This window comes from Furipterus horrens, unplaced genomic scaffold (genome assembly GCF_987537825.1).
Source record: "Furipterus horrens unplaced genomic scaffold, mFurHor1.1.pri manual_scaffold_5, whole genome shotgun sequence".
Classification (NCBI taxonomy): Eukaryota; Metazoa; Chordata; class Mammalia; order Chiroptera; family Furipteridae; genus Furipterus; species Furipterus horrens.
Window position 1 is genome coordinate 39,866,925 of NW_028327175.1, and position 27,581 is coordinate 39,894,505.

The 27,581-nt window shown below is 36.6% G+C and overlaps 2 protein-coding genes across 2 annotated transcripts in view; one reads left to right on the plus strand and one right to left on the minus strand.

Moving 5' to 3' along the window:
• The window catches only part of SREK1IP1 (SREK1 interacting protein 1), a 35,744-nt gene extending 23,794 nt beyond the window's left edge, over window positions 1-11,950 (minus strand). The window contains exons 1-2 of the mRNA XM_090276310.1: window positions 11,757-11,950; window positions 820-867 (exon numbers count right to left, since the gene is read on the minus strand). Coding sequence (XP_090132436.1) covers window positions 820-867; window positions 11,757-11,769 — 61 coding nt within the window. The 5' untranslated portion in view covers window positions 11,770-11,950. The remainder of the gene's footprint in view (window positions 1-819; window positions 868-11,756) is intronic.
• A 234-nt stretch (window positions 11,951-12,184) lies between these two features.
• CWC27 (CWC27 spliceosome associated cyclophilin) overlaps window positions 12,185-27,581 on the plus strand; it is a 184,434-nt gene continuing 169,037 nt past the window's right edge. The window contains exons 1-3 of the mRNA XM_090278943.1: window positions 12,185-12,428; window positions 18,999-19,095; window positions 26,043-26,155. Coding sequence (XP_090135069.1) covers window positions 12,387-12,428; window positions 18,999-19,095; window positions 26,043-26,155 — 252 coding nt within the window. The 5' untranslated portion in view covers window positions 12,185-12,386. The remainder of the gene's footprint in view (window positions 12,429-18,998; window positions 19,096-26,042; window positions 26,156-27,581) is intronic.

Sequence of the window (27,581 nt, forward strand, 5' to 3'; positions counted from 1 at the left end):
TTGTAGCTTTTCAATATTCATAAGTTGCCAACTTAAAAAAAAAAAGAACACCTCATTATAGAAATAACCATTCTTCTAATTTTGCAGAGTAAATTCTGCCATGAAAAAGTGAGATCCATTGTTAACACATTCATCCTAACTTGAAACTTTTTAAAACAACTACTATTGAAATATACGGATTAAATATGGAGTATTAACAACAATCCAGGCTTATTTGCATGGTCTCTAAACAACTTAAAAAAGCAAAAACTATTACAGCTGTTATCAAAGTCTTAGGAGTTGTCATATTTAACTAGAGAAATATTTGTTTATAGTACATAATTACAAATTTTGGGTATATAATCGCACATGTTAAAGTTTACCTTCCAGTCCATTAATCATAATGGAGATAATCATTTAAATCAAATTTTGTCAACAAGAAGAAATTCTGGGTCCAATTTCACCCTTATAAGGAGTAAATTCAATGAATAGGAAAATGCTTCATAAATAGTTTTCATTGCTTTTCCTTCTTCACCTAGTGTTCTGGAAGGATAGGAGTAAAAGAATAAGTATATATGTACTTTGGGGGTATTACTCCACTTGCATTTCATGACACCTTTGCTGCTCACCAGCTATACCACCACCTGTCACTGAGTCTATAGCCGGAAAGAAAAGTGAATATTTATGGCTGACAGATGAAGCTCTAAATCATCTCAATCATGAGCTAAACAACAGGCTAAAGGACTATCTATGCCCAGGGCCCTGAAATCTAGATGCTAAATCACAATGCCCAGTGAGGAAATGATTCACTCACACAATGTTATTTTTTAATGTACTTACGGTAGCCACATTTTTTACAGCCTGCTCGAACACTATCCTTGTTGCAACCTAAAATACAATTGGATAACATTTTAGGAAACATAGAAAGTAAAAACATAAAAATTTCGTCACATGAAAAACCTAGGAAAACCACTTGGAGAATTTACTTCTTAAAAAACAAATCATCTCAATGCAGCTTAGTCATACTACTCAATTATTATGGTTGTTAGAAATTACTGAAAAAGCCAACTTACTCCAATCGCTTATTTTCACAAATACTTTAAAAATATATTTTTCTCTAATTCAACAAATGCAATAATATAGTCAAGAGCTTAAACATCCCCCTGATTCTTTAGCACTGAGGATAAAATTACAGGGTACTTTAGCCTGTGCCTCAAATGTAAAATAAATAATTTACTAGATATATATGAACATTCAGGTTAATGTATGTTTTTCTGCTTCCCCTTAGAAGATATATGACTTCCTCTTAAAGAAATTGATGAAATTCCAGAAAAATACTTAAGTTGCTGGGTATTTTAAAAAATCTCAATTCAGCACTCAAATTAGCACAAGAGAAAACCAGTCACATTCATTCTGAGCAATGCTTAGAAATATTTATAGTATCTCTATATAACTACTAGAATATGCATGTAATACAGAAGATGGAATATGCATGTAAAATCAAAGATATAAATAATAGATTAATAAATTAAAACAATTCTATTGTGATAAAATTTACTATCTTAACCATTTTTAAGTGTACAATTCAGTGGCATTAAATACATTAAAAATGTTGTACAACCGCCATCACTATCTATTTCCAAAATTCCTTCAGCATCCCAACCAGTAACTGTACCTATTAAAAAACAACTGACTATTCTCCCTTCCCTCTAGCCCCTGGTAATCTCTATTCTATTTTCTGTCTCCATGAATTTGCCTATTCTAGTTATCTCAAGCATACAATATTTGTCCTTTGTGTCTAGCTTCTTTTACTTAGTATAATGTTTTCAATGTTCACCCATATTATAGCATATATCAGAATGTCATTCCTTTTTATGGCTGAATATTTCATTGTATGTATATACAGTTGAAACTAATTTTAACTCCCAATAAGGACTCCTATCAACCAATGAGAGGGTCAGGACAGTATTACTCTATTTACTTAATGAAGGGCATCTTACTCCTAAACCCTTCAAGCAGAGATAGTATCTCAACGTAACACTGAAGTGCATATAGTATAAATATAAAAGTGCTGATTTTAAAAGAAAAATCATTTTTCAAACCATTTTAAAGTTATGAAGTCAAAATATTAGTCATTTTCCCCCAATCCCAATTTTGCTTTAACATATACATTACTGAGTTGTTCTGGTAAAAAAAGTTTTGCCATAATGTTTGTTTTAAAAATATAGATTTGTTTCAATGCAATTGATGGAAGAAAGAGCAATATGAGCATAATGTGACTTTCTGTCCATGAAAAATGCAAGGTAAATGCAGAAAACTGCATTCAGTGGCTCTGAGCCTCGTAGGAACATACAGCATACACGCACCAATACAACTCAACCATTTCTAGCAACCTCAGCTCACTGTGTGTGCTGTGCGCAGCACCCATACACATCTGGTGGGACAACTTCCCATCCGATTTCCATATCATCACCTTCCTACTATTATTTCAGAACAACCCACAAGCTTCACACTTCAGGTCTTTGAAAAGGTACAGTGCCCTGTTTATTGTAGTACTTACATATCTTTTAACCAATTAACATATGCAAAATTATACTACTGTTTTCATCAGGTTCCTATTATTTTTTAATGTATCCCTGATGAAGTTTTTGAGTGTTGTACCCAATCGTTTTTTTCCTCATAAATGTTGTGGTTTTTATTGCCTAGAGTAGGAACACATATGCTGCACTGTAGCAGAACTGTGGAATAAAATTGGATTAGTAATAAAATCTGAGGCTCTTTCAATAAGAAATAATTGCATGTTGAAAAATAAGCTCTGAAAATCCAGGCCAATGTTAAGTCTGTTTCCATAGAAACTGTAAATGCTAAATAATACCAAATTAAAAAACAAAACAAAACTGTGCTAAATGCACCATTACCCATTCCTACAACAAACTAAAGATGTAATAGATAGATCCAAAATGATCTTATCTGAACATGTATTAGAAATTAAGTCATTTATGACTAAAGACACAGATAAAACTCACCATTCAAGTATCTCATATTTTTTGAATGAGCAAAATATGAAACTTTTTCAGAGCAGGTCATCTTTAATGAAGTTATACATTTTACAGGAAAGGGAAATATAACAAGAATTCTAAATAAAGTAACTCCATATCAGCTATTTCCTCACCAGTCTTTGGTTAAATTAAGATTTCAAGCTTCATTTGTCTACAATTTTCATGACTGTCTGGCCAATGAAATGATTCTACCTGGAACTTTGAGTCTGATGCAACTGATACAATACATCTGCGACAAATGACACAACGAAGCGGGGACAGTTAATTCATTCTGCTGTCAGGATCCAGTTCTAGTGGCAGAGATGGAGCTGGCAGAGGCAGCCCTAAGCAGGCCTCAGCCTGTGCAGGATCTTGGCTATGAGTTTCCTTGGCCTTATCTATCTTCTGAGCCTTATTTTCCAGCCTTTGCTTAGATTCTGTGAGCTCCCTCATATCCTTTTCAGCTTAAGTTAACCAGTCAGATTTTGTTGTTTGGAATAAGAACTCTGCCAATACAACTGCACATACTTAAAAATCTATGCTCAAACTAAATAACAAGGCTATTTTGTGAGGCCCTTCCTCCTATCAGAAGTTATCCATTTCCTCATATTAGGTTCCCATGTTCTACTCCTCTTTAAAGTCTGCTAGGGCTGTCCTGGCCAGAGTGGCTCAGTTGGTTGGAGTGTGTCCTGTAAACAAAAAGGTCGTGGGTTCGATTCTCGGTCAGGGCACATGCCTAGGTTGCAGATCTGGTCCCTGGTTGCGGGGCATATAAAGAGCAACTGATTAATGTTTTCCTCTCACATCGTTGTCTCTCTCCCTCTCTCTCCCCCTTCTTTCCCCTCCCTCTAAAATCAATAAGCATGTCCTTGAGTGAGGATTAGAAAAAGAAAGATGGGCTATTCAGAGTAACAGAGCCTGTCTCTCAAAATATTCCTTTATAATCATGACCTATAATCCACAAAAAGCCTTTGAATAAAAACTTACGAATTTGACAACATAAAAAAATCGGAATGACAAAGACCACCAAAAGCAAACTCAAAAGACGCATGAAAACTTGGAAAAAAATATTTGCAACTCATAGCATCTACAAAGGGCAATTTTCCCTATTAAATAAATCCAGAGAAATCATTAAGAAAAAGACCAATAACCAACAGAAGAAAAAACAATGGGCAAAGGAACTGAACAGAAGTTCACAGAAAGGGAAACAGAAACAGTTTTGAAACGTACGGAAAGATGTTCAGTCTTATTCATAAGTAAAGTGTACATTAAAATCTACACTGGGATTCCACTTATCAGAACAGGAAAGATTGAAAAGGTTGAAGAGGATTTGCGGGGGCGGGGGACATAGTCCCATACATTTTTGGTAGGAGAGTAAATTAGTATCAGAACTCTAAATGTGCACACTCCTGGGACCCAGCACTTCCACATGTGGAAATTCATCCTGTCAATTTACTTGCACAAATGCATACTTACTTATGTACAAAGTTATTCACTGCAGGATTTTTTTACAATAGCAAAAAAAGTAGAAATAATTTAGACAAATTATGGTATGAAAAAATAGGATGGTCTTTAATGATAGGCAATAATTTCTAAGATATAAAGAGAAAAGAGCGATGTGTATAAGAGTGCTTATAGTATGTTGCCATTCGTATAAAATATATATATATAATACAAATTACATATAGATTTTTTTAAAAGAGAGAGATATGTAAAAAAAAAAAAATCTATATAAGGATACATATTGGTTACCTGAAAAAAGAAGAACTGGGTCCTTGGGAAGAAAGGGTACGAGACATGTCACTATATACCTTTTGGTAACTTTAAAATTTTAAACATGTAAATAAATTGCCTTCTGAAAAACCAAACTAAGAAACCTCACTCAAACCAAACCCCAATACTATGAAGAGTTGTTGTCATGCAAGCATTCTTTGACAAAAGGCAATCATCGCACCTGAAAATATTTCAGAGAAGCTACATTGCAGACTTTCAATAAAATTTTATTAACCAATGGTTTTAGGAACAAATTTTAGAGGTTTTTATTTCCTGCATTTGTTAAATATATAAAAGGCTTACTCTGAATCTAGAATTCTGTTAAACAACTTGAGCTGTAGGGAAGGGCATAGGAATTGGGGCTGGTCCCTTACCTCCCAGTAACTTAAAGAACAGATCAGTTTCCCTAGATTCTGGACCATGCCAGATGATTTTGTATATACTCAGTGCTTAGCAAAGTGCAGAGTTATTATGAGGTCTTCAACAGATATTTGTTACTATGAGGTTCAAATTAAAAAAAAATATAGTAGTGGGGGAATAGGTAACTTCTATAGCTCCCAGTTGCCAGCTATGAAACTAGATAGTGTCTGCAGCGCCACTGGCCTATCTGAGGCATGATAGGCACTAGAAGAAAAGGAATATAAGAAAGAAGGATAATAGAAATCAAAATAATTGCTGGACAGGGGAAGGGTGAGAAGACAGAGGAACATGGGAACTTTCTGGGGTGACAGAAATATTCAAAATCTTGATCTGGGTGACAGATGGATATATATATTTATATATATAACCTTTAAATATGTAATAATAACCTTTTCAATCTTTCCTAATCTGATAAGTGAAAGTGGAATCCCAGTATATATATGTATATGTATGTGTACACATATATACAATTCTTTAAGCTGTACATTTATAATTTGCATGTATTCACATGTAAATTATAGCTTAACAAAGTAGTTACCATAAAAGGTAACTACTTCCAGTCAGGGCACATCAGAGAAGGAAAACTCTGATTCCAAAAAACCTCCGCTGCCTTGCGGCATACCTCTTCAGGGGAAAGGCTAAGGGAGTAAACCCCGACAGAAAATCCGGAGCCGGAGTCCCTAAGGCGGTTTGACGTTGTAGTCAACACCGGCAACTCCTGCGGCGCACCTGAAGCCAAGCTGTATTGACTCCGTCTTTCCCTTGGACCCTTCAGCTGCGAAGAGAGGGGGGGTCTGCTGCATGGGCAACAGCAGACCCTCCATATCACCCCGCCCAGGCTCTGTAGCTTCAGCTTCACTGGAGAGGACACTCCAGCGTCATCGTAAGATGTCGATTCAACACGGGAGGAGACAGATACCGTGTCACTCCCGAGTCGGACTGCACAACCATTCTCGGCGGTGCAGATAGACTCTTAAGAAGCTACACCATCGTCTCTCGAGACGGACGGCTGCCGACGACGACGACGACCATAAAAGGGAAAAAAAAGTAACAGTTGGGCAAAGAAGGAAGAGAAGAAAATGAAGATTAGAGTAGACCAAAAACCAGGGAGAATGATTAAAGGAATAAGAAAACATGAAAGAAAGGGATGGAGTGTCCCCTACAGCTGCCTTAGGTTGTTCAGTGGCCCCTGAAGATATGGCAAGCCATCATATTGACCTGAATATATGTTGTGGAATTTTCATATCACCTAATGTTTCCAAAGTCAACAACTTAGTCATTGGAAAATTTAACAGTGATACTTGTAACTGAGTATTATATTTCTCTCACTACTTTCAACTTTAGGGAAGGTTGTCAAAGTTTTCTTTCTTTTTTTATTTAAATTTTTTATTTGACTTTAGAGAGAAAGGGAGAGAGGGAAGAAGAAAATGAGAAAGAGGGAGAGAGAACTGAGAGAAATATCGATTTGTTGTTCCACTTATTTATGTGTTCATTGGCTGATTCTTGTATGTGCCCTGCTCGGGATTGGAACAAGCTACTTTGGTGTACCAGGATGATGCTCTAACCAACTGAGTGACCCAGTCAGGGCCAAAGTTTTCTTTATATTAAAATATTTTCTATAGCTATTTAAATTTAAAATTAAACAGCTTAAGTAACTAAGTTTTATTTCTATTAAGTAGTTAGCAATTGCAACCACCTGTTCTTTCTTTTTATCTTTAATTTGATTAGATTAGACTCCTTTTCTGTTTGTAACACTAAATTTTACGCTTGGTTACCCCGTTATAGTTTTAGTTATCATAATTTGGGGACCCTTAAAGATGGCTTCAATTTCTTCTGCTTTTCAAATTCAAACTGTGGTCATATTTTATATCATATAGGTGCTAATATCTATAAAATGTGTATGTTTTGCTTAAGTTGAATGTGAAGAAAACTCTAAGTCTTTAACCTTTTTACTGCTTAATATTAAGAATTTATAGATATAATCCTTCTGGGGATTCCTGAATATCTACCGAAGGAAGACTAGAAAGAAGAGCAGAAATTAAAAATTCTTTGTGAATTAAAAAAAATGTGAAATGAGCTCCTTGGTGTAAACATTTGGAAAGAGTGGATGTCCTCACTTTTAAGTTAAAAATGCCTTCATAATCTTATTTGACCCTCAAAAGAAGAGATAAAAGTAAACCAATCAAAGACTTGCTTATTTTAAACTGACATGAAAGAACACTTAAGTAAATGTATAAAATGCTTTCGTCCACTTGCCTCAGAATATACAAATAACCTGTGAAGAAAAACAGTTATAGGTATTACCAGTTTAAAATAAAAGGAGACATAGAGATGTTTAATTTATTATCTGATGAAACAAAATTAAGATTGTGGTCTAGTTTGGTCTCCCTGAGTACTAGATTCTGCTCACAGCAATTCTAGTGGTCAACCCTCAAAGTATTATTTACCTATTATGGGCATACCTCTGAAATGATGTTAGAGAAGCCTTAAAGATGAATAAAGTAAAGTTCCTATATTAAAGAAAACGATAATATACTAGGTTATCTAGAAAAATGCACCCACAGCTTTAACACATGCTAGAATGTGTCAGTATAAAAGACACATAGCTCTATTAATAAGCAGGAAGAACTGGCAGGCAAGACTTTCTGCTGAGGGATCAGGAAGACTTCCCACAGGCAGATTTGTACAGTAGATGCAGGACAGTGAGAACAAAAGTGTGTTAGTAGAAAAGCACGTGAGAGGTTCTGGGAAGAGCTGGCCGTGTCTTTAGACTGCAGAATGCATGAGAGGAGAGGTGGGGAGGAAAGGGTAGCAGGAGTCACTTGGCCCTGCTCCACAGCATGAGCTTCCTTCTTGCAGAGATGGGAAGCTTGAGCGTTACAAGAGTTTAGAAGTGAAAGGCTCAATCATCAATTCCTTCATTACAGAGACAAGAAAACTGAGCCTCAGAAAGGTTAAGTTGCATGAAGAGAAACTGAATTCACAGATATGAGTCAATCCTCCCAGGAATGACAAGATCAGATAAGTGATTTAGGAAAATTACTTCAGCAGCAATGGGCAGCATACACAAAAGAGAAAAGGAATTATGTGAAGAAATTGGATGTAGTGTAATTCAGAATACTTTATTACTAAGATGCTATTGTAATATGTCTTAAGAATTTGAGTCACTTTTGATATGCCAGATGTACTGTTAATTCGGCTTATAGAAAACACTACTTTGGCTATATAGATTTCCCTGAAGAAAAGAAAAAAAGGAGTTCTTGTGCCAACCACATCAATAATGCAGACTGCCACTTATGCCAGGTCAACTCTGCATGGAAAATGGAGACTCATTAAAATGAACGTTAGAACTAATTTCAACAACTGTGAATGGGAAAAGCAGTTGGTAAAAGGCAGTAAACTTCACTGAAACCTGTGTTTAAATGTAATTTCTTTAATAACAACTAAGAGTCTATGATTTTCCTTACTAAGAGAGTACACACTTCATTGTTACCTACATAATGGTGAAAGCTTATACACAAAGCTGTGCAAAAACAGCTTAAGGAGGTGATTATAAAATAGTTGAGGCTGGTTCTCATTTGTGGAAAGCAGCCTTTTTACTTTATAGTGGTACCTTGTAATAATTTCTCACACAATCACCCAGGAAATGCCATGCTGAATCCATATGAGCATTTTACCTAAAAAAAAAAAAAGAGCATAATAATACTTGTCCTTTTTGATGATTGTCTCAAAGTGTTTCTGATGGAACCCTATTTTCCTTCAAATCACTATCTGGATTGATCAAAAAATTATCTTACCATTTTCTATATCTATATTTGCTAGTGGCACTTACATTATATTTTTATAGTGCTGTCATGTCTATTACCCCCCTCCTTTTTTTTTTTTTTCTGCTGGGTTTAAACAGTTCAATTATACCTTACCATCTAGCTTAATGGCACAATTTAAGATTATCATACTTTTAACATGTTATTTTGAATTGAAATACAGTTAATATGTCTTTAACACTGGTCTAAGTTTAAGGGAATTTCAATAACGGCTTTAAAAAAAAAATCACTTCTGTCCTTTCTTAAGCAGCACATTTTCATTACTAGACAAGTTTTATGAGGGCGCACTGGGACACTGTGTCCCCCAGAGTGCCTATCTCATGGAGGGGCTCAAAATATCTGCTTAAGTAGTGAAATCGACAGTGGCGGCAGGTGAACCTTGGATGTGGTTCTGTGACACAAAGATCACTGGGGCTGACCTGGCCCATCAGGATGCCCAGACAAAACCTACTGTGCACACTGGTTTTTCTCTGATGGCCCCTCACGTGTTGATACTCTCCAGGCCTCAGCTATACAAGCATTCCCTTCACTCTCCACACACTTCACCTAAGCAAAGTTATCCACTTGCATGGACTTAATGCTTATTACGTGTGGATGACACCAAATTGCTGTCTTGGACTCTGGCTTCTTTCCTAAGATACAAATTGTATCTCTTACTATCTATTAGATATTGCCATTCCTTTGTTGACTACACCTCAACAAAGGCCCCAGACCGAAGTCATCATCATCATCCTAAAACCTGCTCCTTCTCAGGGTTTGCCTATTTTAGTAAATAACCCCACCTAGGTACACCTCATTTCTTTTCTCACCCAGCTATGTTGACTCAATCACTGATTCCTAGTAATTCTACCACCAAAAAAAGTATCTCCAATCTACTTGCTTCTCTCCTTTCCTACTGAGACCATAACTGAAGCATTATCATAACATACCAGTATTAGTTTTAACTGGTGACTTTGCCTCAGAATAGCTCCCCTCCAATCTATGCAGCCAGAATGATCTTTCCAAAATGCAAATGTTTAAAAACCCTTAAGTGGATTCCTATCTTCCTTAGGAAAATATCCCAACTCTATCATGGCTTTCAAGATCCTTTAAGAGCTGGAAACTACCTTGTAAATTATAACATGGGAAAATGTATAAAGCACACAGCATCTAGAGAAGCCAGACTGACCTGTCACTTACTAGCTGTCTCATAGTAGGCAAGTTATTTGATTTCTCTGTCCCTCAGTATCCCCATATAAACTAAAAATACTAACACCTAGCTCACAGTGTGGGTGTGAATGTCTGACAGTGTCTGACACCTATGACCCATAGTAAATGCTTCGTAAGTATTAGCTACTGTTATCTCGCTAGTTTCTCACTTCTCTCCCATTCACATACTGAGTTCCATCCATAGCCAGGTCTTTCATTTCCTCCTCTCACACATTTCCTCCTGCATTTTACAAACCCAGTCCTTCTGGCTGCAACTCCCTCTCCCACTACTCCATCCCTCCTGTGAGTATTCATGTCTCATCCCAAATTCCAGATCCTCTGGAAAGTCCTTCTGGCCCCTCCAGTCTCCTGTCAGGTGCCCTTACTACATGCTCCTGAAGGCTTTGTATTTTCCCTGCCATACATGGGACTGAGTTCGTTGTAGTTGGTTTCACTATTCACTGTTTTTTAGTAAATTCTGTTTGAAAAACAACTGTTTTGCTCACCATTGTATTTCCAATGCTTGGCACAGTGCCTAGCACACAGCAGGCACTTAAAAAAATTGTTATGTGTATGAATGAATGTATCTTCCTCACTCATAATCCCCCCACCCCGTTCCTCCCCAAACTACAGTCGGTAGTAAAGTACAACCTTCCGCAACAGTTATTTGCAAAATAAGGTTCAAAAAAAGCTGCCACAGAGGAAACTTGGTCACATAGTACTGGGAAGGGCAGGTTAACGCAAAGTTAGAATTTCCGAACCACAGCACTTCTCAGTCTTTTCTATGCTAAAGTGCACTGTGAATCTCCAAGTTCCGTGGGGGGGCGGGGGGGTACATTTCTCAAAATATCTCTTGCAAGCAGTGTTCTGTAAAAAAACACCGTGGCAAAACTGGTTTAAGGAGATGCCCTCCCCTACCAGAACTTCCCATGAAGTTGGTAGTCGTGGACGGGATATCTCTGAAGCACTTATTTCGCAAGATTCACCATTTTTAGGTCGGCACCCTCGGGACATAAAATCTGAGGGCTGTTAGTAACCACGGACACTAACTGATAAATCTTTTACGGACGCAAAGACTGAGGCCCATTAGGCGAAGCGACGGGGGCACGGCCACACCGCGGACCCGGCGCCCTTTTCGCCCCAGCGACTTCCACTGCAGACAGCGCCTCTGGCCGGCTGGGTACGACACCAAGTGTTCCCACCTCCAATTTCAGTTTCAAGCTTCATCAAAGTACAGTCAGGTTTTCTCGGCCACCGGCCAGCGAGGCCTAGTTACTGCCTCCCGACCCCCTACACGTTCCGAGGGTCCACCCAATGCAGTGGGAGTTAGGCTGGGGCGGGGGAGAGAGTCTCCTTTCCATCAAGAGTTCATTTTTGGAGTGTAAACTTTTTCGCATAAACCAAACGAACCTGTTAACTGGAACGCCCCCGCCTAAATGCCCATGGGCGCGACACCCTACCCCAGCGCCCCCCAACACACCGCACCCACTTCCTTCCACGCTCAAACCCCACGGCCCCGAGGTTCGGTCTTCACCTGGGACTGCCATGGCGCTGATGAAAAGGATCGCAGGAGCCCTAGGCTTTCGAGCGCACGCTCCCTTTCCGCCGGCTGGGACGGCAGCGCACTGCGAGGACGGGCCTTCCTTCCCACCGCGCCGCGGCAGCTCGGGGATGGTCCGGAAGGCCCTCTGAAGCTCTAGCCATGGCGGAACCAAGTGGCCGCCGAAGCAGTTTCCAGGGGAGTCATATTGTAGAACACACGTGGTTCGAACCATTACTGCCAGTTTCGGGGGGCGAAGGGGATGTGCATAAGCATGTAGAGAGGTAAACAACACCAAAACGTACGAATCTTTCTCTTTAAAGTTTTAATACAAATTATCACTATCTATATGAGAGCTTGGTAATTTTTCTCCTTCCCTGGAAGCAACTGAAATCCCCCTTCTCAAAGTTAGCGGTGTTCGGGTCTGGGAGCAACATGGCGGCGTCCGTGAGGGCTAGTTTTGGGGAAAGATAGTGGTTGCTGTCGTTTTCTTTCGGGATATTGACAGACTGGAGCTTTCCGCGAACACCCGACTTAAGGAGGAGTGGTAGACGGGGGTAACTTTAGTGATCAGCCGTCGGCTCTCATCCGCAGTTAGGAGCAGCGTCCTGAGCACTCACCAGCATGAGCAACATCTACATTCAGGAGCCTCCCACGAACGGGAAGGTGAGATCCCACCTAGGATACATGGGTACCCCCAAATGATACCTTGCCGATTAAGGGATTCCTGGGGTCTTAGGGTTGGAAGAGATCACAAGAAGTCTCCTCCTTTTCCCTGCTTCTGATTAGGATAGCATCGAAAGCCATCCATTGGCACTTCTCAGCATATGTATACTTTGAAAAAGTCCTCAGCTGGAGATTTCTCCATCTACCAGATACGTGGCCCTGTTTCTTGCTTCAACCTAACTCATTCAGGCGTTTTCTAGGGTCTTGGGTACAAACCTAAGTACGTTTTAGAATTTGACTTATTTTTGGCTTGCATTTCACTCTTTCTCCATTCATTTTATAACCATTGAACTCCTGCTAGGCATCTGGCACTCTACTAAGTGCTGGGATACAAAGACGGATGGATAGGATCTAGTTGTTGCCCTAGACGAGCTTATGGTTTAGTTTGGAGGCAAGGAAGGTAAAGAAAAACCTTGTATGTCTGGTAGGCTTGCTTATGGAGAGAGTAGCATATTGCTTGTGGTAGTTCTGAGAAGTGAGTAACTGGAAAAGTTGGCAAAAACATCATGGAGGAGGTATCTTTTGAGGTGGTCTAAAAACACGAGATGATTCTCAGAGAAAGTGGGTCATAGAAAATGTTCTCACATTGAAATGGGAGAATAACTTTCTGATTGATTTGATAGTCAAGTTATGCCAATACTCTTCCATGGTGTTTCTATGCAGTAAGAAGCAGAGGAGTCAGTGTTGGAATATCACCTGAACTGATCTGAGACCTAGTATATATCACATACAAAACATGATGAACCAGCATAAAGTAGAAAATAGTGTGACTGAAACAATATAGTTGAATTAGAGTAAACTAAATTTACATCAGATATAATTCTGTTGCATGACTATACCGTAAGTTACTTATGCAGTATTCCATTGATTGAATTTTGGTAATATAATGAGGACAATTTGAAAACAATAACAAAAATGTTGTAATTGATAGCCCCAGCAAAAATTTAGTAGGTATTTTGGGCAAAGCAATTTTTTTATTCTTTGTTGTTTGAACTTTTCTCCACTCCTCACCCCTACACTACATCATTGTGAACATTGTGAAAACCCAGAATACCTGCCTCTATATTTCCAGATTTTTACAGGGTAATTTGACCCCCAAGTTAATAAATACTGGTAGAGACTGACTATATTGCCTATCTTGCTAGGCTGGGCTTTACCACTTTTGTTCCTTTTTCTAATATACTCTTTGGCCTGCTCAAATGTCACCTTAGCAGAGGTTTTTCCTGTCTACTTTCTATAAAATAGCAAACCTCATTCATGTCTCTCATCCCAGCATTCTCTGGTCCCCTTAATCTTTATAGTTTTTTCTATAGTACTTATTATTTATTGTTTACTTTATCCTTCCTCTACCCTTCTCCCCCCATGGAATGCAAGCACTGTGAGGACAGAGACCAGAATCTAGAATGGTGCTTGATACATGGTAGGAGAATTTCAAATATGTACTGAGTGAATGGATGAATTAATACTGTATTTCTCTCCTGAAAAGTATTATGCATCAGTGAGTTTGAGATTATACTGCTGCTGGCCAAGGGCAAACTTAGTTGCTTTACTCTAGAGGAAGGCTTTACATGATCTTAAAAATGAAAACCTTTAACAAAGATACATGCCTGAACAGGAGATTTTCCTTCCATTCAACAAATATCTATTGAGCATAGAGCCAGGCTCTATGCTCAGTTTTAGGGGTACAATGGAAAGAAAAACCAGCGTTGTCCCTATTATAATGGAGTTAGTTAAGTGAAATAAATATTGATCAAATAATCATGCAAATAAGTGTATGCAAACTGTGATAGACCCTGTCCTTCTGAACAGAATTGGGCTGAGGGAGAACAACAGGCATGGCTCAAGTCTTACCTCAAAAATAATTTGGAACATTTTTCAGCATAAGGCTGATTGAAGACATTGAAGCTTCAAAGTTTTGTACCATAGAGGGCATGGCAAAAAGTCTGGCCTGGAAAGAATTCAAAGCAGGCGTAATAACAAGTCTGCTCAAAGAATGTTTTTTTATAGTGCTTATACTGTCTAATATTACATTAAGTACTGAAAGGACATACCTCTATTCTTGAACATCTCCCATTTCGAACAATTTGGTTCTTGACCAAGTTGTTCAAGGAAAAAATGTCTCAGTTGTTGAACAAAAAACCTTCGGCCTTGACTCAACAGACCTTTCATACTGATATCTGTATGGTCAGTCACATGTCTCAAGGGACAAACAAAGGAGTTTCCATTTTCAAACAAATCGCTTCTCAACAGCCTTCTGGGATGAATTAAGTTGGAGAACTGAGGTTCCACTATAGAGATACTCAGAATAGACGGGACAAAATTTCTCCCTTCAAAGAGTATAATATCACATTGGGAAGTAATTGACACATGATAACACTGGGTGACCCCTGGCAATTGTCCATAAATGTGTTGTATTTTGCTATTATGCTGTAAGTCTGGCCTCAGAAAACGAGGCACAAAAATGAACTACTTGATAGAAATTTTCTTATCCACTGAAGATTAAATCTCCACATATTATAATCATTTAAATTATACATTAACATATATTTATTCTTAAGAAACATTTTACAGTCACACGTCAGTATTTGTCAGCTTCAGAACTCATCAAATGCTGTACACATGGCATTTTGATGAGAAAAAAAAATGTTTCAGCTCTCCACACTTGTTCGGGACTTATCGCACTTGCTAGAACTTGTATGAGTCACGACACCACCCTGCAGGAGAAAATACTTCATTGTTCCATACTTGTTAGTTTCAGCACTTGTCTTGAGTTCTGACTACCACAGTACCACTGTACTTTCAAAGTATTGTTCTATTTGGGAGCTTTCATTAAAGGAGCCATTGATGTCTGACAAAATAGTGATAGCCAATAGGAAGGTATGGCCAAAGGAGGAGGGAGCCATGTGCCTTCTTTTTTAATTCAGTAGCTTGTCAGTAAAGATTAAAAATCCTGGTAAGCAAGGTGGCCCAACCATGTTTACATTCTTTTTACAAGGTATAAGTGGCCTGTGCCCCACGCCCCCATCTGTATGAAAATAATGACAACAATAACAGCTACTATTTTTGAGTATTTACTATTTGTCATATGCTGTTCTAAGGAGTCTATGTATAATAACTCATTTTCTCATTACAACAAACCTACGAGGTTATTATTATTCCTGGTTTCAGATAAGGAAATTTAGTCACAGAAATATTAGACATCATGCCCAAGGTACCTTATCCTTCGTAAGTGGAAGGATCAGTATTTGAATTTGGGCAACCTGACTCTAGAGCTCGTAGAGGGGTTGGGAATGATGTCCTCTAGTTTGTTTTCAGAGCAGTGGTTTCTAAACCAGTGAGTGTACACTTCAGGGGTGTGCAAAACCGTTCATGAGATACAAGGAGAAAAACCTACATAATCCTCTGTGTATTTAATTTCTCCTTTATTTCTTTAAATGCACTATTTTATATATAAAAAGGAACATATAAATTCAGTTACTCAGTCAGTCACTTTTTACATGTCAGGATGTAATTTTTCCTAATGCCTTGCTAAATGGATCTGTGTTCCATGGCATCTAGATTAACTAAACCAGCATGCATGAGATTCAGGATGAACATAAGCCAACCATAAGAAAATGGTAGAGCTGATGCCTCAGCATGGGGAGTCTTTCAGAAGTTAGAAATTATGAAAATCACTTGAAATATTGTTTTCTATTTATTATTGTTAATGGTGAACTTAGTCTTGTGCCTTGACATATTTATCACTATGAATTTAAAGGCATTGTGATTTTCAAGACATATAAAAATTAAGCACATAGGACTGGAAGATGGGCCTTTACAATTTGAAAGCACCATTATGCTAAGTGAAAGAAGCCATGCATAAAAGCCACACATTGTATGATTCCATTTATATGTAACGTTCAATAGACAGATCCATAGAGAGGTAGGACATCGATTAGTGGTTGCCATGGGATAGGAGTGGGAGGAAATGGGGAGTGACTGCTAATGGGCACAAGGCTTCTTTGGGGGATGATGAAAGGTTCTGGAAATAGATAGTGGTTGTGGTTGCAGAACTGTGGATTATACTAAAAACTGCTTTAAAAGGGTGAATTGTTTGGCATGTGAATTATATCTCAGTAAAGCTATTATAAATAAAAGGTTTCATTATACCATTAAGAAAGAAAATTAGGAATTATTTAAAAGTAATGGGGTTTTCTTTGTAATCCTTTAAATTTTTTTTTAATTCTGTGTGACTCCTTTATAATATAATACTAGAGTAATATAATACTACATGTATTTGAACATACATATTTTGGGTATGTGCTCCAAGTCCTGACTTGCCTCCCACCCTCCTTTTTTTCTTTGCTAATAATGATGCACACTTATAAAAACTTTGGGAATCATTGCTTTAGGATTGCAAGGAAGAGAAGACATGGCTACGTTCCCTTTAACAATCACTCTTTATTTCAAGTTCATGAGGACGTAATTAGGTAAGACAGGACATTATGTTTTTAGGTATACTGTACTTTTAAGAATGGATGTACACCAGGCCTCATGGAAAAATTTGTTGTTAAATAATATGAGGGAGTTACCCTTTCAGAATCCCAAGTGCATACTTCCCAGGAGAATGAGAATCCAGTTGGGTTGGCTTGTCACCATGCATAAGAGGTATGGGTTATCTCTTTGGGGCATTGTTTCATGCCAAGCCTAGTTAAAAGGCTTTGTCGTGCCCAGCCAATGTTTGATTGCTTTTGATTTAGGCACTGTTTTCTGTTTAAATTTATTCTGACCAGGGAAACTGGGGATTTCTTTTGACACATGTGGCAAGGCCCTAGAGCTTGATGGATTATTTTTCCTGTATAGTAAAGAGTCTATTGAGAACTTGGTGGAGGCAGTATGTTGGTAAAGAAAAAGCATGGGCTTTGCAGCCAGATAGCCTTTGACTAAGTCATTCACAGTGGGACCTTGGATATAGTTACTTCCTCTGAGTCTCTGTTTCTTAATAAGTAAAACGGGAATAATGATACCTACCTTATAGGTGAAGATTAAAGTAGGTAAGGTTTGTAAAGCATTTGCCGACAGAAGCCAACACATAGAAGGCACTCAACAAATGTTCCCTTCCTTGTGTAGAGGAAGTGTAATGGATTGATTGAGAAAATTGTGCACATGTACATTTCTAGTTCTTTTGTATTTCTTTAAGGGTTCAGGAACTCATTTTAAAAGCTACTAAAATATAGATATTTCCACCTCCTCCAACCCCTTCCTTGGTCATTGAAGAATAGTTATAAAAGAATGATGGAGCTAGTAAAAGCCCAAAATATACAATAAATTCAGCAATGTTATATAAATTATGGCAATATAATATGGACTTCTGAAACATAAAATGAAAGGCAATTGACCAGCAGTACCCTGGATAAGGAGGGAGCAGAGAGAAATGCTATTCCTGCTGTGCTATTAACAAACTCCCAAACTTTGGGCAATTTATAATTTCTCTGGGGCACCTGTATTATGGGTTGGGGAGGGTGTGCTTAACTGAATAATTTTACACTTTCCAGTTTCAAAAACTTTGTGGAAATTAGGTAAAGGAGTTCTGGAAAATAAAATGTTTGACTTATCTTAATACTGACTTTCTGTGAGAATCAGTTTCATGTTTTAAAATACATAGTCATGCTACATGCTCTTTATTTGCAAGAACATTCTAAAATGATAGTGATGGTCACAAATCACTGACCGTTCATCACTGATTCACACTAATCTACACTGGTACATTGAGGGGAAAAAGAGTGACCCTAGAGAAGTTGGACTCCCACTGTGCCACAACATTCAAATTTAGAGTCAAATATTCTTTTTGATTACTTGTGGTTATTAATAAGACAGTTATAGGCTGTTCCCTCTGTGGGTTTAGTAAGGGTTCTGGTTGTTGAAAGATGGCTGGTTGCACCAGGGAATAACTGACTTCATGAGCTGGTAGAAAGGAGGCTGTCAACAGATTCCATTTACTGTAGATGGTGATTTTCAGGCATACCGTTTTAATACTATACAACCCAGAATTAGAGTAAGACTGTTCCTTCATAAATTAGCAATGGCATGATTTTGAATGAGAAAGAAGAGTATTCATATGTAAAAGGGTAATTATAAAATTGTCTTATAGTGTCACAATTTCACATGTTCATTGTTCTTTATAATTTCTTAATTTGCTACATCAGTTTTATTGGAATAAGTTCTGTGAAAAACTGTCTTGATTAAAATAAGTTTAAATTATTGATTTTTAAATGAATGAGTTCTTAAAAGGTGTATACTATTTTTAAGTCCTAAATTATTTCTGAAAATGATATTTGAAAGCTATAAATGTACAGTGATTTGTATGAATAATGGAAATTGTTTTGAATATAACAACAAAAGCCAAGCAAGCTTCTAGTTTTTATTTTAAGATTGAAAACTCATTAGTGAATGCTACAAGTTGACAGGCCATTCAACTGATTATCAAGTAAAAGTATAATTTGATATAATGAGGTTATATTCTTTTTACAGGTTTTATTGAAAACTACAGCTGGAGACATTGATATAGAGTTGTGGTCAAAAGAAGCTCCTAAAGCTTGCAGAAATTTCATTCAGCTTTGTTTAGAAGGTAATCATGATTCTTGAGTTTTATTCTATAGGGGAAATTTTGTTAATTTAAAAATAAACTGCAGTATATTCATCTACAACATTGAAGACTGGTGTTAAATAGTGGTAATGCATGGTAGGAGTTCACATGGTGTTGAGCTATCTGTCAGGAAATGGAGAGAGGAGATAAAAAAATTTCCCCTAAATAAATCTATATATCTTTAACAGAGAAATTTATCTCATGAAATGATCCTTGGATCCTTTTTGGTCTCCTTGGTTATTTGCCACTTCTTTCTTTTATCCTTTAAATATGAGTACTCCCTAAGATTGCCTCTAGTTTTAGTTCTCTATTGTCTGTACTCGTCAGTGGTTACTTCATCCAAATGACTATTAAATTTAGAATTCCAGCCATTTCTTTTCCTCTTAGCCTTAATTTACATGTTGAATTGGCTAGTGTACTTTTCTGTTGGAATCTTCCACTGTCAGCTACAACTAAAACCAGTGTAAAACCATTATTGACCAGTTTCTTCCCCAGACTGCTTTGACTTTCACCTACATGATTGTGATTGCCTTTTACCTGGTCTTCCTCTCATTCATCTCTACTATCTTTACCCTCTTGTTATTCATCTGGTCGTTGAATCTTCAGGCAGCGTGGCTTCCTAGCTTTCCAGCTTTATTTTTATTACACTAAATAACTCCATGGTTTTAGTTGCTCATCTGTATCATCTGAGCAGTTCCTTCTCATTTCCACTTTCACACATACCCTCGTGCATCCTTCATATCCTCAGTCTCCTCATATCCTCCATTTCCTTTTTGGAATACTTCTCTTTTTTACTGCTTAGTCTACTCACTTTTTAATGTCTGTTCAAAATTCCACTTTCTCCACAAAACCTTCCATTCAGCATTTAGTGATGTTATCAGTGTCTCTAGTATTTTTTAGAGTCATAAAGTGACTATTATTCTTTTTGACAAACTTCACAGAAGTATACATTTACTTGAATGGTTTCCCCTTCAGAATATATCCTTATAGAACTAAACATTTCATACATTTTGGTAACTTGTTGGTATTTAGAATGCATTTGCATATGGATTTGAATATCTCCAGTTGTAGCAAATCATTGTTCTTCTTAATTATATCTGATTTTTAGAGACAGACAAAGTTAATCAAGGTATTATCAGAAAATAGCATTTTGAATCAAAAGCAAGGTGTGAAAGAGAATCCAAAGTATCCAATAGTACAGTACAGCAAAAACTCTTGCAATAGATAATTAGACTAAGAAAATTTTCAGGGAAGATTTTAGGAATAAATATACCCAGAGGCCCCCTTCTGCCCCCCAAAAAGAAAAACCTGCCCCCAAACAAAAAGATTTCTGCAAAGGCCATTATTAATAATTGCTATGGCAGGCAGGAAGGAAATTGAGTCAGACAGGTAGTTGAGTCAGAGAAGCCTTAAGTAACTGTCAACAGAGTCGAGAAACACAGTAGACACAGACAAGTCAGACTTGTTTCTGGAAAGAAGTTTTGAAGAATTGAAAGCTCAAATTTTACAGTAGAGGAGTGAAAGTACAAAAACATTAGAAAGAATGAATAGTAAATTACAGTCCGTGACCAGGTGAATGAAAGAAACAGAAAACATCTGGATATAATATGACAATGAGTAAGAAATAAGTTTCTTAAGTCAGGTGATGATGAAACAATTACAATAATAAGAAATCATTCCCTTTTTTCTAAGAATACAAGAAGAAAAACAGAATAGGAAAATAAGCAGAGCAATTGTCTTAAAAGAACAGGTTAGTGATAAAATTATCATCTCAAAGGATAACAAGAAGTCCAAGCAGAATAACTTAAATATACTCCTAAATGAATAAAGTCAAGGTTTTAAAATATATATTTCAGAGAACCCCATTTTAGTTCTCTGACTCTATGATTTATGATTTATTTACTTAACAAATCATAGTATTTTAGATATTTCATAGCAATATTTATTTAGAAGCACAGTTTCCATAATTAAAAGGTAAATGAATGAAAAGGAGGAAGTAGGAGCACAGCCTCAGATATGGCTCTCAACCGAAATAGTATTCAGTTAAAAGGAAGTTCTGAGTTTTTTATTTTTCCGTTTTACTGAGGTACAGTTGACAAAATTGTATATATTTAGGTTGTACAACATGATTTTTTAAAGGTGTACAATGTAATGATTTAATATACATACACATTATGAAATGATGACCACAATCAAGCTTAGTAAGATACTCATCACCTCACATCATTACCGTTATACTTACTTCTGTGTGTGTGTCTGATGAGAACACTTGGATCTATTCTCTTAGCAAATTTCAAGTATTCAATACAGTAATATTAACTATATTCATCACGCTATACATTGGATCTCCAGGACTTATTCATCATTTAACTGAAAATTTGTGCCTTTTGACCGACATCTGCCCATTTCTCCCATCCCCCAACCCCTGGCAATCACCATTATACTCTCTGGTTCTATGAGTTCACCTGTTTTATTATATACATATAAGTGAGATCATATACATATTTGCTTTCTGTGTCCAGGAGCAGTTTTTTTTAATTTTTATGAAAACAAAAGATCTACATTACACAGACTTAATCTTGGATTATAGGTTTTTGCAGGATAGGTGAACATTTAACAATGAGAAAAAATTTTAAATAATTCTAACTTTAAAAATAGGTGAAAAAAGATATAAGAAAAGGAAAGGAAAGCTGTTTAGCTTTGATGATTTTATTAGTTCCTCTGAAGTATGAGGAAAGAATGAAATATTAGATCTGCAAAACAAAGTGGAGAGCAGATAAGAAAACCAATTCTTTTTACTTTATGTGTTAATCTTTTTACTTTTATTTTAGCTCAGCCTTATCTCTCCATGATACATGCTTCATCAGTTATCTTTTATCCCCTACCTCCTTGAACAGTAATTTAATAATTCTTTAGAAGTGACAAATATAAGTATATATTAAGATGGTAAAAGAAATATCTTTACAAAACTAAAATATTTGTTTAAAAAAAGGAGGCTAAAATAAATGAGGCAGACAGATCACAAAAGGAGTTTTTAAATAAAAAGTTATTCATGATAATATCTACAAAATTAAACACAAAACACAAGATTCTAAAAGAAACATAACTGCTTTAAAAAATGCAAGTAAACATTACTATGTGTACTTGGGCAGCAATATAATTATTCAAAATATATTAATGATACCCATTCACTGTACAGCGAGAAATAAAAACTAATGACTAATACCAGAAACAGAACAGCCAGTTTGGAACTTCATTTTATATCTGAGATATATATATATATATATATATATATATATATATATATATAAATTTCTTTTTTTCAACCGTGGGGAAAATTCTGGAGAATATTATGAATAAGCATAATGAAGTAATAAACCCCTTTCTTTAAAATACTTATGGGAATGGTGCATGCAATTTAAAAAGAAAGTCAACATTATTGCAAGCAGCAAAATCTATTATAGCATATGGTAATCTATAAAACTACTGTAAATGCATAATTCAACAGTGATTTATAATAAATTTCAAGAAAATAGAAAACTATAAATGCATAGTTCAACAGTGATTATTAATAAATCACAGAGAAGTAAAAATAGTGAATATGGAAATTTGAGTTTCTAGCCATGATAATATACAAAATAAAGGGGTAGAGAAGTTATAGAAGCTCCCTACTCAATATATATCGTCGTCGGCAGCCGTCCGTCTCGAGAGACGATGGTGTAGCTTCTTAAGAGTCTATCTGCACCGCCGAGAATGGCTGTGCAGTCCGACTCGGGAGTGACATGGTATCTGTCTCCTCCCTTGTTGAATCGACATCATGCGATGACGCTGAAGCTACAGAGCCTGGGCAGGGTGATATGGAGGGTCTGCTGTTGCCCATGCAGCAGACCCCCCCTCTCTTCGCAGCTGAAGGGTCCAAGGGAAAGACGGAGTCAATACAGCTTGGCTTCAGGTGCGCCGCAGGAGTTGCCGGTGTTGACTACAACGTCAAACCGCCTTAGGGACTCCGGCTCCGGATTTTCTGTCGGGGTTTACTCCCTTAGCCTTTCCCCTGAAGAGGTATGCCGCAAGGCAGCGGAGGTTTTTTTGGAGTCAAGAGTTTTCCTTCTCTGATGTACCCTGACTGGAAGATCGAACCAGCGACACTTAGCTCGCAGGCCGACGCTCAATCCACTGAGCTAAACCAGCCAGGGCCAACTCAATATATATAGTATTATAATAATTTTATTTATCCAACAAACTATAGGGGAAAAAAGCTTAAAGTAAGAAACCAACATCACTGAAAGACTTAGTTAACAACAGGAGAAAAGAAGCCCTGACCAGTGTGGCTCAGTTCATTGGGCGTCGTCCGGTAAAGTTAGCGGGCTCTAGTTCATTTCACGGTTAGGGCACCTGCCTGGGTTGCAGGTTCAGTCTGGGTTGATTGGGCACATGCGGGAGGCAACTGATCCGATGTTTCTCCCTCATCCTGTTCCCCTCCCTCTCTTTCTCCCTCCCTACCCCTCTCTCTAAAATAAATAAACTATTAAAATAAAAAAGAAATAGGAGAAAAGTAGAGTTAATTTAAAAACTTGAAAGCTCAAATAATAAAGACCTCTTTTATGTCCCCCTTCCGTCACATCAAATAGATCTGAGTCTTATCAATCCTAAATTTGTGAGTTTGTTCAAGAATGTTTTGACTCTTGGAACAAAAGTAGTTTCTCTCTCTGTCTCTGTCTCCCTCTCGCCTTCCCTTCTCTCTCCCTCTCCCTCCTTCCCTTTCTCCCTCTCTTCTGCTCTTTCATCTTTTGGCTTCCCATCCTTCTCCATTCTAGAAGTTTGAGTGATCTTTCGATAAAGCAAATCTGATCATGTACTCAAAAGTTGATTGACTGCATATTATCAGCCTCAGGGATTATTTTCATTTTCTGACATAGATTGGGATATGTTTTACATTCAGATTTGAATGGGAATTTGTAGAATTTAAGTAAAAATATTAAAGTTTGGCATTATATTTGTGTTGAACTTGAATATTTATAGTTTCCCTCTATTATCTTATTTAATCTTTAGAACAACTCTGAATTAATTTATATTTTTAGTTTTATAATAGTTTTAGCATGGTGACTATGGTTAATATTGTATTGCATATTTGCAAGTTGCTAACAGAGTAGATCTTAAAGATTCCCACTCACAAGAAAAAAAAAATTGTAACTGTGGTGCTAGTTGTTAACCAGACATTGTCATTCATGATTATTTCACAATATTGAATAAGTATCCAATCATTATGTTGTACATCTGAAACTAATATAACATTATATGTCAGTTATATCTCAATAACAAAATTGAATTTAAGGTTGCACAGCAAAACTCAGACCTCCTTACTTCTACTATATACAGTGTTAATCCAAGTAAATGGTTACTTAGGGATATAGGAGAGATACTTTAATACCTCTTGGTTTTTACAATTTCTATTTGTAACTAAGGAGAACTTGTCTGCACTGGGGAGCTCTTGTGATTGTAGCCCAACAGCTCTTCACTGGAACAGGATTGAAAAAAATGAGTTGGTCTTCCTTTCTACTTCTTCCAGTCCATCCTATATACTGGATAAAGTTATTAGATTCGAGAATACATTGTTTTGAAATATGGATTTTATATCCAGCTGTATTCTACAAACATAAATAATTATGAGGGTGCCTGCAAATCACTATATTATAGTACTTTTTGAATTATCATAAACCATAGTCATGTTTTCACCCTTAAAGTATCACAAAGTATCTATATAATAGCTACTTTATGAATTATCTCTGTAATTGTATCAGTATAATTTTTTCACAATAACTATACCATTTTACAACCCACTAGCAATGGAAGAGGGTTCCAGTTTCTCCACCTCCTCTCTAATACTTCCTGTTTTTCTTTCTTGATTGATAGCCATCTTAGTGGGTGTGAAGTAGTATTTCATTGTAGATTTGAAATGCATTTCCCTTGTGACTAAAGATGCTGAAAACCTTTTCTTATGCATATTGGTCCTGGTTGCTACTTATTAATATTAATGCTCTGATTTAGTCAAACCCTAATTCTTGCCCTTCCACCCCCACCAGATTCTTTGTTTCTGCTTTACCCCACGCAGCTGTCACAATTCTGCTCTACCCTACTTCTTTCTCCTCTGTGAAGTCTCCCTGATGATTCTAGGTTCCAGATAGTAACTATTAGGAGATCATATATGATCCTCCTGTATTTCTGTGGCTTCCAAATAATGTATTTATATAAAATATAAAGAATTTCAATCATTTAGCAGACTTATTGAGAGTTTAATTTGACTCAATTATATATTGTGTTGATTATTTATTAGAAGTTTCTCTGGGGATAGAGGGGTGCATTGATGATGCTAGATCTATCATCAGTGAGTTATTTTGATGTATTTTGGATTTCTATATTGTTCGTGTAAATTAATTTTCTATGGGAAAAAGAGGAAAAATTAGGAAATAAGGCATTTATCTCCACTAGGATTTCTCAGTCTTGGCATTGTTGATATTTTGGGCCAGTAAGTCTTTGTTGTGGTGATTATCCTGTGCTTTGCAGGATGTTGACTAGTATTCCTGGCCTCTACCCACTGTGTGACAGCCATATAGTTCTGGATATTGACAGATATCTCCTAGGGAACAAAATTGCCTAGGGGATCAAAATTCTCTAGTTTTTATTTTGAAAATTGTAATCCAGAGTATGAGAGAATCCTTGAAGTAATTAAAACAGACAAACCACCACCACCATGGTTTCTGTAGAAATTGTAGTGTTTTGAAAAAATATTTTATAATAAGCAAGGAAGAAAAGGTTTTAGTTTAGGAACCTATTTAATATTCTGGGGGAGAGGTGCAGATCTTATGACTTCAGTTGTATTTACTCTGGTATAGATGCACTTTGTTTTAGACTTTGATAATTTTTTTTTTCAGCGTATTATGACAAGACCATCTTTCATAGAGTAGTACCTGGTTTTATAGTCCAAGGGGGAGATCCTACTGGCACAGGAACTGGTGGAGAATCTATCTATGGAACCCCATTCAAGGTGAGACCTAATTCATTATTATTATTTATTTGCAAGTCAGCTTAGATTATTTAATTGAAAATGACTATGCCCCAAAGAAGAAAATGCATTTCACATTGTGCACAAAATCAGATGTCTGTCACATATTTAGAATTACACAGGTGTAAGAATAGCACTCACCCTATCAAGCATCCTTTCTAAATTGTCTCATCATAAACTTATGCTAGATTGAATTCAGGTGGAAATAAATGTAGTAAAAAAATTAAAGACTATATAACATATTTCCTGATATCTGTCTGCATCTGATATCTGCAACTCCTTAAATATAAAACATTTTTAGAACATTGCATATGCCATTCCATTTTAAAACATTTTATTTAATACTATATGAACTTTGTATTAATCTGCTTGGACCTCTGTACCAAAATACCACTGACTGGGTGGCTTAAACAACAAGACTTTATTTTCTACTGTTTTGGAGGCCAGGAAGTCCAAAGATCAAGATGCTGGCATTCAGTTCCCAGGGAAGGTTCTCTTCCTGGCTGGCAGATGGCTGCCTTACCACCACGTTTTTACATGGTCGAGAAAGAGAGCTCTGGTGTCTCTTCCCCTTCATGTAAGGGCACTGGCGCTACGGGATTAGGGCTTTCCTCTTAATAACCTCATTTAACCCTCATCTTCTTCTTACAGGCTCTATCTCAAATATAGTCACATTGCGGGTTAGAGTTTCAAAATATGAATTTTGGCGAAGTACAATTTTGTGCATTAGAGTTAATTCTAAATTTTCCACAATAGAAAGATCTCTGTAGCACATAATGCATGCCATAATAGGAAATCACAAGGGAAAAAGAAGAAAGAACATAAAATTGTTAGAAAAAATGTGTGAATATTAATAAAGAATAAGTCAGTGATTTATAAATTGCCAACATAGATTATAAAAAGAAAAAAAAGTCAGTGTCATTCTTAAGATATTAAGAATAGTAATGGCTTCAAATAAAAGCTAAAAGTTGGATTATTTATCAATCTGATGGTACCAATATCATGTTCTTTAGCAGCTCTTAAAATATGGTGTTTTTTTTTTTTTTCTTTAAGACTTTGTTTTTGTACTAATGGGGTAGAGTTTTCTTTAATTTTTGACTGGTTCACTATGTGATTCTTGAGAAAAATAGTTGAGTTGTTTGTTTTAATTTCCTGGTGATAATGTCTTTAGAAAATGTGGAATGATTATAAAAGTCTCTCAAATGTTTATATTTTACCAAATGGAGATGTCTTATGATTTTAAAGCCTCAATCTATTAGGGATCATTCCTTTATTCTATTATTTGGTGTTAAGAAAATAAGCTCTTTTTGACAATTTATTTCTAAATTGAGATTTTTGCTGATCATGTTCAGGGGATAACTTGTTTTAGTAAGTTTTCCAATTAGGTCATTTTAAATGCAGTATACAT